We start from the raw sequence: 14,189 nt of genomic DNA on the forward strand, positions 1-14,189 counted from the left end.
AGAGCTAGCTCCTCCTCTGGCTTCCTTAAGGGACCAGATTTCTAGGCAGTATTCCATACTGGTCATCCTTAATGGTTTGTCTTAAGTGACTAGTGTCATCTGTAACTTCCAGCCCATTTTATTTTTGGAGCTATTCAATGCATGTAAAAGCCTACAGCTAACATTATTTAAGATACCACACTAATTGGCTTGTCCTCTTGCACACTTCCATGCTCTGTTACTTTTCTTTATGTCCCTTGGACATACCTACTATTTGCATCTTGTCCTGAGTATTAAGTTGAGAGCATGTAAGTGGTACTCATTATAAAGGCCAATTCATTCAATAAAAGGATGATTAAAAGAATCTTTCACTCTTTATTGGTAAACACAGAGTGAGTTTTACTCTAGTATCCTGTGATCTTGATGGGAAGTCTAAAATTGTTCACAAAGCTGGGATGATTAGGTTTGAACCCTTGGGGTTTTTTCAAACGTAAGGTAATAGGATTATCGGAATTCCTCCCCAGAAAAGACCGCACCTGTTCAAAAGAATTGCTTAGAAGAGTCTAGTTACCTTTGTGGAAAATGCAAGTAAACACAGCTATGTAATGATCTGTGGCCAACTTGCTAATGCTCTGATTAGATTTATAGAAATTAATTATAAAAGCAAGCAAGACAAGATGCTACATGGGTAAAATCCAATTTGTGCAATTTAGAAGCATACCTGAAAATAATCAGACCCAGAGTTTGATGGAGAAAGACAGTCTGCATGATTAAAGGTTATTGGTTTACTAATGATCCCGTGGTAAACAGAAATATCCCTAAGGCAGTAATATAAAGCAAGAATAACGATTATTCATTTGCAACAATATTTAGAAAGTTTTATATCTGGTCCTTCTGTTTTCTTCTGGTAGCTATATTCTAGTCATCTCATCTTCAAGTTAGGGAGAATAATTATTGCAATTTCTCATCATGTCAAAATGTGTGACGATAATAAGGCATATAGAATATTGGGATAGGAAGCTAGTATAGCCTTGCTAGTCTTCTTCGTCTCTCCCTCAGAATTGGTGATTTGAGGTTTAAAGCGGAATGTTTCACTTTTACATCTTTTGAAAATCTGGCATGTGTCAAGGAAATTTTTCCAGTAAAAGAATAGCTTTTACTGGAAAACATCCTCAATAAAGTTTGAAAGCATTTTTTTTCCAAAAGGTCATGTTCAATTTGTTTAGATGATTTTGATCAAGAGCTGAGAGATGAAATTTTCAGACACAATCAGCATCCATTTCTTGATTCAGCCTGATAAATGTGAAGGCTCTGTCGTCACATGATTCAAAAGCATTCCAGAATTAAAAAGTTTTAATGTGTCCTGTTCCTATAGAAAGGCTTTTTAAACAAATGAAGATTAGGACTAAACAATAAATCATCAGAGTAGAATGAAAGTAGCACTTTATCATCATTTATCACTCTTGAATTCATTCAATCCTGAGATGCCTGTTTTTTTCATTTTTTAACATTTCTGTTTTCAGGATGGGCCTAACAACCAATGAAGGCCATGATTGAATTAATTGCTCTTGTTTTCTTTCTGAGTGATACAAAATATAATACTGTGTCTTGGAATCAGTGGTGTCTTAAATTCAGAGAAATCGTTAATTTTTAAAAGCTCCTCAGTGCTCATGCCAAAATGGAAACTGGCAGATTGCATTATGAACCTACCAGCCATTTTTGGTTGGGATTTTTCTTGTAATTACAATGAGAGCGGCTTGGTTGTGGTGTCTGATTCTGAAGTATCCTGCAAGTGTCTAATGGAGAAACATGGCAGATGTGTAGCATGTGTCCTTTGAGAAGTCAGGGAAACCATATGCACGTGGTCAGTGATGAGAAGGAGACTTGCCTTAGTGATTTGTGCTTTCTTGTTACTTTGTATGTGAACTGCAAGCATTGATGTTGAATTGCTTGAATACAGGCTTTTCACCCACACTCTTGCTGATGTACAAAAGGCTGCATAATATTAGCGCCATATTTTAAAACTGGAAGCCAAATTTTAATCAACGGTAGCTTTGGTTTATTGCCTGGGATAGAATTTACTTGGACTGTTTTCTGTTTTTGCTAGAGTTAGGGTGATTATCTCTGTTCTTTGCTTTATTTATTTGTGGAGTATCTACTTAAAAGGTTTACTAGGAAGTATGAAAGATATTTTATGCAAGATGCTTAGCATAGAACTAAGGTCTCAACGGGCAGTGATTTTGTATCTCGTGGGATGGTTTGGCGGTGTCTAGAGACAGTTTTGGTTATCTCACTTTGGCAGAGGAGGGGAAATGCAACTGATATGTAGTAGGGTAGAGTCCAGGGATGCTCTTAAACTTCCTACAATGCACCGGACACCCCCAACAAAAATGAATTATTAGGTTGAGAAACCCCAGAATAGAGCCTCGGCTAGTAAATTCTTATTAAGTTTGCTATTGTTGTTACCAGTTGTTATTTATTAAAGTTGGTTCATACAGTTATTTTTCAAACTAATCCCTCCTTTAAATAATGTCCCTGCCATGGTTGCAGTAGTTGTACTGGAGAAAAGTATGTAAAATTCTTTCCAGGTTTTCAAGTGTATACTACAATTCCCTAAACATCAGAAGTTACATAGAGATTCTTTTCATCTATGGAAATGAGCATTGTTTCCCCTTTAAATTGGTGAGTTCTGCATACTAGCATTGCACAGTAGGGAGTACAGCGAGGTGAAACACAGCTCCCAGCTCAGTAGTTTGGAACTAAAAACATCTACTTTCAAACCGGCACAAATAGACTGCCATGCAGAAATGATAGATGGGACAGAGGAGGAGGGCATGTTAATAGACACTGCTAAACCTCTTTCTTCTGCAGAATAACTAAAAGTTGGACTAACTAAAACAAGAAGAATTCAGCACGCACACGTGCACACGCCACCACCATCAGCACCTCCAGGGTCATGCAGAGGTCTTTTTGATGCTTTTATTCATGGGGCTTCTGCACAAATCTCTCAGAATTCACCAAGCAAGCCTGGCTGTCTCTGTATGCAAAATGTTGCCTCCCCTGAGACAGCACAGGAAGAAAAGTTAAACACCGAGAACTAACTCTGATGCAGTATACTTCATTTTGAAAAAAGATTACCATGGATGCAGTATTCACAGAGGCAGGGCTTACACCTTACTGTGCATATAAGTCCTGTCGAAACTTTTGAATGTGTTAATTGAAGGCTAGCTTTGACACTACGAAAATCGGAAGCCACAGTGACATACTGTATCACTGAAACTTCCTTTATCTTTTGAAAAAATACTGAACATTTTAGAAATAATTTTTAAAATATTGGTTGCTTATGGCTCTTAATACCTTGCCTTTGCTGAACCGTAAGTAATAATTTACTCAGTAGCAAACAATAGCATCAAAAAGAAGTTTCATTTACTTAGAGCCTGAATAGTATACACCCTGAAAGCCTTTAATGTTTTTTCCTTTTTCTTTACCTTATTAAAGCGTTATGAGCTTTTGAATATGTATTAGCTCTATGCCAAACTCAAATTTGTTTACTTAATTGTTCTTATTTTTTCCTTGTGTTACCACGTGGATACATTGTTCCGGAAGTGTACTGTTTTATTTTTTTAAGACCCCAAATTCAAATAGCCAAAGGGTATTTTGGTTGTTGTTTGTTGTCAGTGGTTGCTGATGATTTCTGTCTTTCATGTGCTATCTCTCCGATGTTGCAGTTCATCCATTTCCTGTGTAATCAATGGGAAATATACACGTAGCTCCCATAAGTATTAAATGGACATCCTCTGTACACAAGGCAATCAGGCACCCTCTCATTCCACCAAGAACATAATGACGTTAAAAGTGTGGCTCCTTGTGGGTCACAAACTCATTCAATCCAATTAATACAATTAAACCCAAACAATAGTAGCTATGTTGCTCCAAAATATTTCCTTCTCTTCAGCTAGCTTTGATGTGAACATTTAAGCTCCTGCCTGGCATAGACTCATCTGAAATGATATTATTTCCCAAGATGCCTTCTAAACACTACCACCTATTTTCTTAGAATCTGAAACAGAAATAATATTATTATGCAGCAGAATTCATTAGGGTGTGCTTCTTATTAGTAAATTCCCATTAGCCTCAGAGAACGATGACTCCTGCTGCAGGTTTTAATTGGACAAGAATTTTTGTCTAATTTAAAAGCGTGATTCTATTCTTTAGGAAAACGTCCTCTTAGGAATATGGCTTTAGTGTATGTTAAGCTTGTTTTCTCAATTACACAAATGAATGGCAGGTGAGCTATCACAAAAACTTGGAAATAATTTTTAATAGCTAAGTGAAATAATAGGCTGTTCTTTCCAGTCAGATGTTGCCTTTAGTTTCTGAATGTCAAAAGCTTAATAAAGACAGTAATTCTTGGCCTGCCCATAAGTGAGATTATGAAACCCAGCAATGAGGAAACCATTAAAAAAATTAATTTAGAGGAAAGTTAATTACAGATTAATAGGGTGTTGTGCAGCTTGGTCAACAAAATGTTTCAGCCTGATTAACAGTATTTTTCACCGACTGAAAACACAACACCCGAGGAAATTTTTTTTTTTGTCAGCTTTTATTTTTTTGTATATTCATCCCAGGTTGTAAATAGATACAAATACTTTAACGAATTCCATAGTTTAAAAAAAAAAAATGTCCCTATCTCCAGGAATAGGAGCAAGAAGAAGAGACTGAAGAAAATAATTCTATTTATAAGGCCCTAAAAGCTTCAGTGATTTACTCTCCTTGAGTTATATTTTCCATCTGCCAAGCAATTCTCTTGTACAGAACTGTATCTCCAATTTTCAAGACCCTTCAACCCTCCAGGATAGAAATCATTTGGGATTTTCATTTCACATGGCAGCTCTACTTCTAAGTTGTACTGAATGTCTCAGAATGATCTGTCCCAGCCTATTCCACTGTCCAAGAGTTTTGTTAACCTGAAAGATTTCCCCCTGACTTGAGTCTCTTCCTCATTCAACCGCCTTTGATAGGCAGTGAGTTTGCAGATTTAAGACATTCTCTTGGGTCCCTTTCACTGGAAATTAGAAAGCCTTGCGATAGCTTTGAGGGTCATTGGATTAGGAATGCGGTCCCCAGATCTGTGACCCTCTCCACCCCGATGATCACTCCCTCCCCCAAATGACCCGAAGCTCCCACTTACACACTCTTGTCCTTTTAGTGCTCTGTGTCCTGTGGCCAAGGCGTGCGGCGGAGAAATGTGGGCTGTCGGCTGGGAACACACAAAATAGCCGGAGAGACCGAGTGCAACCCATACACGAGACCGGAGTCAGAGCGCGCCTGCCAAGCCCCGCTGTGTCCACTCTACGCTTGGAGGGCAGACGAATGGCAAGAAGTAAGTAGAGCCAGGAAGTGGGCACCTGCTAGTGTTTTCGCTCAACCCCTTTGCTATCATCACATCCGTTCCCCCGTGAAGCCCTCCAGCATGGTGACAAGGCTGGCTCTTTCCCAAAAGGTTTGCTGTCAGGCGGCCAACAGTTCACTCCAACAATGATGGGAGAGCTCTTCCTTTTTCTGCTGTTCCGACGTCTGTGTTCTTGAGTGTTCCAAATCTGGCTGCCTCCAGAAAAAGTTGAACAGGCCTTGGGCCAAATGCATAAAGATAACTTTCCCAGAAGGAGGGCGAGATGGAAGAAATATTTTAAATATGTATATTCAGACGCGGTCATCCTGGATGAGTTCAGACAGCCACTAGGGGCAGACTCTAGGTAGGACCTCCTCTGGGTTTTTTCCTCCTTCCACTGCTTTGGCCGTCAGCTAGAAGACAGGCACTCATTTGAAACCGTGATTAATTAGCGAAGGATTTCCAGCATTTCAAACACTGAGGGCATCTGAAGAACTGCTCCATTGATGCAGAAATAGACTTGTTTTCCTCCTGCCCCAAGTTAATGTCTAGTTAAAGAAAACACTAAGTGTTCCTGGGGAATGGCCTGGCCAGCAAGGATAGGACATTAATTAGTAAGAGGGAACCTCTGTTTCCAGTACAGAGGATTGATTTGTAGAAAAGGGGGGAAAGGATATTAAAGAGCAAAACTGTATCCACTGACATTAGAATGAAGCAGAACGTACAAGCTGTAAAAGGTTCAGAGCTAGGCATAGTGAGACAGGAATTTCCCACCGGGACTGGTTTTCAGGACAGGCGAGACAGTGCCCCGCACCGTGCTAAGTGCTTTACGTTCATTACCTCACTGAATCTTTTTAACCACTAAGTGGTTTAAAAAGACAAAGTGAGTATTCTTATTATTATCCCATTTTGCAGTGAAGGAAACTGAGGTTTGGAGGGCCAGTGTCATTTGTCCAAGTGTTATACACCTAGCAAGTAGAAGAAGCAAGGCTTGATCCTAAGTTAATTCTCTTAAACCATTACGAGATACTGCAGCTGCTTTCTTTGTCCTTTTTTTTATGCAAATGCTAACGGCATTGCCACTTTTCCCCCTGTTTTTATTGAGATATGATTGACATATAATGCTGTATTAACTTTAAGTGAAAACCTGGTGATTTGACATATGTATATGTTACAAAATGATTACTACAGTAAGTGTACTTAGTATTAACAACTATGTCACAGTTACCTTTGATCACCTCACAGAGTTACAATTTTTTTTTCTTGTGACGAGAACTTTTAAGATCTACTCTCTTCACAACTTCCAAGTTTAATGAACAGTATTATTAACTGTGGTCACCGTGCTGTACATTATATCCCTAGGATTTATTTCTCTTACTACTGGAAGTTTGTACCTTTTGACCACCCTTACCTGTTCACCTACTCTGTGCCCTTCCTCCACCTCTGGCAGCCAGCCATCTGTTCTGAGTTGGTTTTGATTTCAGATGATTCCACATATAAATGAGACCGTACAGTATTTGTCTACTTATGTCGCTTAGCGTAATGCCCTCAGGGTTCATCCGTGTTGCCACAGATGGCAGGATTTCCTTCTTTTTATGACTAAATTATATTCGTATATATTTTTTCTTTCTATCACATTTTCTTTATCCATTCATCCATCATTGGACACTTAGGATGTTTCCGTATCGTGGCTATTGTAAATAATGCTGCGTGAACATGGGGGTGAGTATATCTTTCGAGTTAGTGATTTTATTTCCTTCAGGTAAATACCCAGAAGTGGAATCGCTAGATCGTATAGTAGTTCTATTTGTAAGTTTTTGGAGGAGCCTCCAGACTGTTTTCCAGAGTGGCTGCACCAACTTGTATCCCCACCAACAGTACAGAAGAGTTCCCTTTTCGTCACATCCTTGCTAACATTTGTCGTTTCCTGTCTTTTTGGTAATAGTCATTCCAGCAGGTGTGAGGTGATATCTCACTGTGGTTTTGATTTACATTCCCCTGATGATTAGTGATGTTGAGTACCTTTTCATGTATCTGTTGGCCATTTGTATGTTTTTTGTTTTTTTTTTTTTTTTTTTTGAGAAATGGCTGTTCAGGTCCTTTGCCCATTTTTAGTTTGATGTACTCTGACTTGTTTATTTTTGATCTTGCTGCCTTTGGTTTTGGTGTTAGATCCAAAAAATCATTGCCAAGACTGATGTCAAGGAACTCGCCCCTATGTATAGGACTTTTAAGGTCAGGTCTTACGTTCAAGTCTTTAATCCATTTTGAGTTAATTTGGGGTATGGTGTAGGATTGGGGTCCAGTTTCATTCTTTTGCATGTGGTGCTTTGGGTAGTATGCACCTTTTGTGTGTGTGTGTGTGTGTGTGTGTGTGTGAGTGTGTGTGTTTTCCCTCCCTTAAAAAAAGTAAATCAGGATTCTAATTAAATAGGTTAAAGCTACGTATGAAAGAGAATGCAATTTTCTTTTTTCCTTTTTTATGTAACATCTTTATTGGAGTATAATTGCCTTACAATCGTGTGTTAGTGTCTGCTTCATAAGAAAGTGAATTAGTAATACATATACATATATCTCCATATCTCTTCCCTCTTGCGTCTCCCTCCCACCCTCCCTATCCCACCCCTCTAGGTGGTCACAAAGCACCGAGCTGATCTCCCTGTGCTATGCGGCTGCTTCCCACTAGCTATCTATCTTACATTTGGTAGTGTATATCTGTCCATGCCACTCTCTCACTTCGTCCCAGCTTACTCTTCCCCCTCCCCGTGTCCTCAAGTCCATTCTCTACATCTGCGTCCTTATTCCTGTCCTGCACCTAGGTTCTTCATAACTTTTTTTTTTTTTTTTTTACATTCCATATGTATGTATTAGCATATGGTATTTGTTTTTCACTTCCTGACTTACTTCACCCTGTATGACAGACTCTAGGTCCATCCACCTCACTACAAATAACTCAGTTTCATTTCCTTTTATGCCTGAGTAATATTCCATTGTATATATGTGCCACATCTTCTTTATCCATTCATCTGTCGATGGACACTTAGGTTGCTTCCTTGTCCTGGCTGTTGTAAATAGAGCTGCAGTGAACATTGTGGTACATGACTCTTTTTGAATTATGGTTTTCTCAGGGTATATGCCCAGTGGTGGGATTGCTGGGTCGTATGGTAGTTCTATTTTTAGTTTTTTAAGGCACCTCCATACTGTTCTCCATAGTGGCTGTATCAATTGACATTCCCACCAACAGTGCAAGAGGGTTCCCTTTTCTCCACACCCTCTCCAGCAATTATTCTTTGTAGATTTTTTGATGATGGCCATTCTGACTGGTGTGAGGTGATACATCATTGTGGCTTTGATTTGTATTTCTCTAATGATTAGTGATGTTGAGCATTCTCTTATGTGTTTGTTGGCGATCCGCACATCTTCTTCGGAGAAATGTCTCTTTAGGTCTTCTGCCCATTTTTGGATTGGTTGTTTGTTTTTACGATATTGAACTGCATGAGCTGCTTGTAAATTTTGGAGATTAATCCTTTGTCAGTTGCTTCATTTGCAAATATTTTCTCCCATTCTGAGGGGTGTCTTTTCATCTGCCTATGTATGTCATAGAGTATTCTGCCTAAGAGTTTGATAGTGTCTGGCCTTACATTTAGGTCTTTAATCCATTTTGAGTTTATTTTTGTGTATGGTATTAGGGAGTGTTCTAATTTCATTCTTTCACATGTAGCTGTCCACTTCTCCCAGCACCACATTGAAGAGGCTGTCTTTTCTCCATTGTATAGCCTTGCCTCCTTTATCAAAAATAAGGTGACCATATGTGCATGGGTTTATCTCTGGGCTTTCTATCCTGTTCCATTGATCTATATTTCTGTTTTTGTGCCAGTACCATACTGTCTTGATTACTGTAGCTTTGTAGTATACTCTGAAGTCAGGAGCCTGATTCCTCCAGCTCCATTTTTCTTTCTCAAGATTACTTTGGCTATTCGGGGTCTTTTGTGTTTTGATACAAATTTTGATACTTTTGGTTCTAGTTCTGTGAAAAATGCCATTGGTAATTTGAAAGGGGTTGCATTGAATCTGTAGATTGCTTTGGGAGGTATAGTCATTTTCACAATGTTGATTCTTCCAATCCCAGAACATCGTATATCTCTCCATCTGTTTGTATCATCTTTAATTTCTTTCATCGGTGTCTTATAATTTTCTGCATACAGGTGTTTTGTTTCCTTAGGTAGGTTTATTCCTTGGTATTTTATTCTTTTTGGTGCAGTGGTAAATGGGAGAGTTTCCTTAATTTCTCTTTCAGATCTCTCATCATTAGTATATAGGAATGCAAGAGATTTCTGTGCATTAATTTTATATCCTTCTACTTTGCCAAATCATTGATTAGCTCTAGTAGTTTTCTGGTAGCATCTTTAGGATTCTCTATGTATAGTATCATATCATCTGCAAATATGGACAGCTTTACTTCTTCTTTTCCAATTTGGATTCCTTTTATTTCTTTTTCTTCTCTGATTGCTGTGTCTAAAACTTCCAAGACTATGATGAATAATAGTGGTGAGAGTGGACAACCTTGTCTTGCTCCTGATCTTAGAGGAAATGGTGTTAGTTTTTCACCATTGAGAAGATGTTGGCTGTGGGTTTGTCATATATGGCCTTTTTTATGTTGAGGTAAGTTCCCTCTATGCCTACTTTCTGGAGGGTTTTTATCATAAATGGGTTTGAATTTTGTTGAAAGTTTTTTCTGCATCTATTGAGATGATCATATGGTTTTTCTCCTTCAGCTTGTTAATATGGTTTGTCACATTGATTGATTTGTGTATACTGAAGAATCCTTGCATTCCTGGGATAAACCCCAGTTGATCATGGTGTATGATCCTTTTAATGTGCTGTTAGATTCTGTTTATTAGAATTTTGTTGAGGATTTTTGCATCTCTGTTCATCAGTGATATTGGCCTGTAGTTTTCTTTCTTTGTGACATCTTTGTTTGGTTTTGGAATCAGGGTGATGATGGCCTCGTAGAATGAGTTTGGGAGTGTTCCTTCCTCTGCTATATTTTGGAAGAGTTTGAGAAGGATAGATATTAGCTCTTCTCTAAATGTTTGATAGAATTCGCCTGTGAAGCCGTCTCGTCCTGGGCTTTTGTTTGTTGGAAGATTTTTAATCATAGTCTCAATTTCAGTGCTTCTGTTTGGTCTGCTTACATTTTCTGTTTCTTCCTTGTTCAGTCTCGGAAGGTTGTGCTTTTCTACTAATTTGTCCATTTCTTCATGGTTGTCCATTTTATTGGCATATAGTTACTTGCAGTAACCTCTCATGATCCTTTGTATTTCTGCAATGTCAGTTGTTACTTCTCCTTTTTCATTTCTATTTCTATTGATTTGAGTCTTCTCCCGTTTTTTCTTGGTGAGTCTGGCTAATGGTTTATCAATTTTGTTTATCTTCTCAAAGAACCAGCTTTTAGTTTTATTGATCTTTGCTATTGTTTCCTTCATTTCTTTTTCATTTATTTCTGATCTGATATTTATGATTTCTTTCCTTCTGCTAACTTTGGGGGTTTTTTGTTCTTCTTTCTCTAATTGCTTTAGGTGTAAGGTTAGGTTGTTTATTTGAGATGTTTCTTATTTCCCGATATACGATTGTGTTGCTATAAACTTCCCTCTTAGAACTGCTTTTGCTGCATCCCATAGGTTTTAGGTCATCGTGTTTTCATTCTTATTTGTTTCTAGGTATTTTTTAATTTCCTCTTTGATTTTTTCAGTGATCTCTTCGTTATTAAGTAGTGTATTGTTTAGCCTCCATGTGTTTATATTTTTTACAGATATTTTCTTGTAATTGATATCTAGTCTCATAGCGTTGTGGTCGGAAAAGATACTTGATACAATTTCAGTTTTCTTAAATATGATCTATCCTGGAGAATTTTCCATTAGCACTTGAGAAGAAAGTATATTCTGGTGTATTGGGATGGAATGTCCTGTAAATATCAATTAAGTACATCTTGTTTAATGTATCATTTAAAGCTTGTGTTTCCTTATTTATTTTCATTCTGGATGATCTGTCCATTGGTGAAAGTGGTGTGTTAACGTCCGTCCTGTGATTGTGTTACTGTCATATTCCCCATATGGCTCTTAGCCTTTGCCTTATGTATTGAGGTGCTCCTATATTGGGTCCGTAAATATTTACAATTGTTATATCTTCTTCTTGGATAAATCCCTTGATCATTATATAGTGTCCTTCTTTGTCTCTTCTAATAGTCTTTATTTTAAAGTCTATTTTATCTGATATGAGAATTGCTACTCCAGCTTTCCTGTGATTTCCATTTGCATGGAGTATCGTTTTCTATCCCCTCACTTTCAGTCTGTATGTGTCCCTAGGTTTGAAGTGGGTCTCTTGCTGACAGCATATATAGGGGACTTGTTTTTGTATCCATTCAGCCAGTCTGTGTCTTTTGGTGGGAGCATTTAATCCATTTACATGTAAGGTAGTTATCGATATGTATGTTCCTATTACCCTTTTCTTAATTGTTTTGGGTTTGTTGTTATAGGTCTTTTCCTTCTCTTGTGTTTCTTGCTTAGAGAAGTTCCTTTAGCATTTGTTGTAAAGCTGGTTTGGTGGTGCTGAATTCTCTTAGCTTTTGCTTGTCTCTAAAGGTTTTGATTTCTCCATCGAATCTGTATGAGATCCTTGCTGGGTAGAGTAATCTTGGTTATAGGTTTATCCCTTTCATCACTTTAAATATGTCCTGCCACTCCCTTCTGGCTTGCAGAGTTTCTGCTGAAAGATCAGCTGTTAACCTTATGGGGGATTCCCTTGTATGTTATTTGTTGTTTTTCCTAGCTGCTTTTAATATTTTTTATTTGTACTTAATTTTTGATAGTTTGATGAATATGTGTCTCAGCGTGTTTCTCCTTGGATTTATCCTGTATGGGAGTCTCTGCACTTCCTGGACTTGATTGACTATTTCCTTTCCCATATTAGGGAAGTTTTCAACTATAATCTCTTCAAATATTTTCTCAGTCTCTTTCTTTTTCTCTTCTTCTTCTGGGACCCCTATAATTCGAATGTTGGTGTGTTGAATGTTTTCCCAGAGGTCTCTGAGACTGTCCTCAATTCTCTTCATTCTTTTTTCTTTATTCTGCTCTGCGGTAGTTATTTCCACTTTTTTTTCTTCCAGGTCACTCATCTGTCTCACTTATTCTGCTATTGATTCCTTCTAGAGAATTTTAAATTTCATTTATTGTGTTGTTCATCATTGTTTGTTTGCTCTTTAGTTCTTCTAGGTCATTGTTAAACGTTTCTTGTATTTTCTCCATTCTATTTCTAAGATTTTGGATCGTCTTTACTATCATTACTCTGAATTCTTTTTCAGGTAGACTGCCTGTTTACTCGTCATTTGTTTGGTCTGGTGGGTTTTTACCTTGCTCCTTCATCTGCTCTGTGTTTCTCTGTCTTCTCATTTTGCTTAACTTACTGTGTTTGGGGTCTCCTTTTTGCAGGCTGCAGGTTCGTAGTTCCCATTGTTTTTGGTGTCTGCCCCCGGTGGGTATGTTTGATTCAGTGGGTTGTATAGGCTTCCTGGGGGAGCGGACTGGTGCCTGTGTTCTGGTGGATGAGGCTGGATCTTGTCTTTCTGGTGGGCAGGACTGTGTCCGGTGGTGTGTTTTGGAGTGTCTGTGACCTTATTATGATTTTAGGCAGCCTCTCTGCTAATGGATGGAGTTGTGTTCCTGTCTTGCTAGTTGTTTGGCATAGGGTGCCCAGCACTGTAGCTTGCTGGTCGCTGAGCGGAGCTGGGTCTTAGCGTTGAGATGGAGATCTCTGGGAGAGCTTTCGCCATTTGATATTACGTGGGGCCAAGAGGTCTCTGGTGGACCAATGTCCTGAACTCAGCTCTCCCACCTCAGAGGCACAGGCCTGACACCCGGCCAGAGCACAAAGACCCTGTCAGCCACATGGTTCAGAAGAAAAGGGAGAAATTAATTAATTAATTAATTAATTAAAGTTATTAAAATAAAAAATATTTTTAAAAATTTTTAAGTAATAAAAAAGAGGAAAAAGAAAGAAAGCAAGAAAGAGAGAGAGAGAAAGGGAGGAAAGAAGGAAGGGAGAGAAGGAGGGAGGGAGGGAGGGAGGGAGGGAAGAAGGAAGGGAGGAAGGAAGGAAAGAAGGAAAGGGCAACCAAACCAAAAAACAAATCCACCAATAATAACAAGCGCTAAAAAGTATACAAAAAAAAAAAAAAAAGACGAAGCGAGAGAGTGGCATGGACATATATACACCACCAAACATAGGGTGGATAGCTAGTGGGAAGCAGCTGCGTAGCACAGGGAGATCAGCTTGGTGCCTTGTGACCACCTAGAGGGGTGGGTTAGGGAGGGTGGGAAGGGAGGGAGATGCAAGAGGGAGGAGATATGGGAACATATGTATATGTAAAACTGATTCACTTTGTTGTAAAGCAGAAACTAACACACCATTATAAAGCAATTATACTCCAATAAAGATGTTAAAATAAATAAATAAATAATTTTAAAACTGTCCTGCAAAAAACAACAACAACAACAACAACAACCAGACAGAAACCTAGGACAAATGGTAAAAGCAAAGCTTTACAGGCAAAATCACACAAAGAAGCATACACACTCACAAAAAGAGAAAAAGGAAAAAACATATATTTATATATATATAAAAGGAAGAGAGCAACCAAATCAATAAACAAATCTCCCAATGATAACAAGCTCTAAATATTAAACTAAGATAAACATAAAACCAGAAACAAATTAGATGCAGAAAGCAAACCCCAAGTCTACAGTTGCTCCCAAAATCCACT

The 14,189-nt window shown here is 38.3% G+C and overlaps 1 protein-coding gene across 5 annotated transcripts in view; it reads left to right on the forward strand.

Moving 5' to 3' along the window:
• The window catches only part of ADAMTS9 (ADAM metallopeptidase with thrombospondin type 1 motif 9), a 226,863-nt gene that overhangs the window by 119,244 nt on the left and 93,430 nt on the right, over positions 1 to 14,189 (forward strand). For all 5 annotated transcript variants that reach the window (XR_010842518.1, XM_059075759.2, XM_059075758.2 and 2 more), the window contains one exon: positions 5,189 to 5,362. Coding sequence is in view for 4 of the 5 variants with exons in the window: in XM_059075759.2 (XP_058931742.1) it covers positions 5,189 to 5,362 (174 nt within the window). In the remaining variant the exon portion in view is untranslated. The remainder of the gene's footprint in view (positions 1 to 5,188; positions 5,363 to 14,189) is intronic.

Source organism: Kogia breviceps, chromosome 10, assembly GCF_026419965.1.
Source record: "Kogia breviceps isolate mKogBre1 chromosome 10, mKogBre1 haplotype 1, whole genome shotgun sequence".
NCBI classification, from domain to species: domain Eukaryota; kingdom Metazoa; phylum Chordata; class Mammalia; order Artiodactyla; family Physeteridae; genus Kogia; species Kogia breviceps.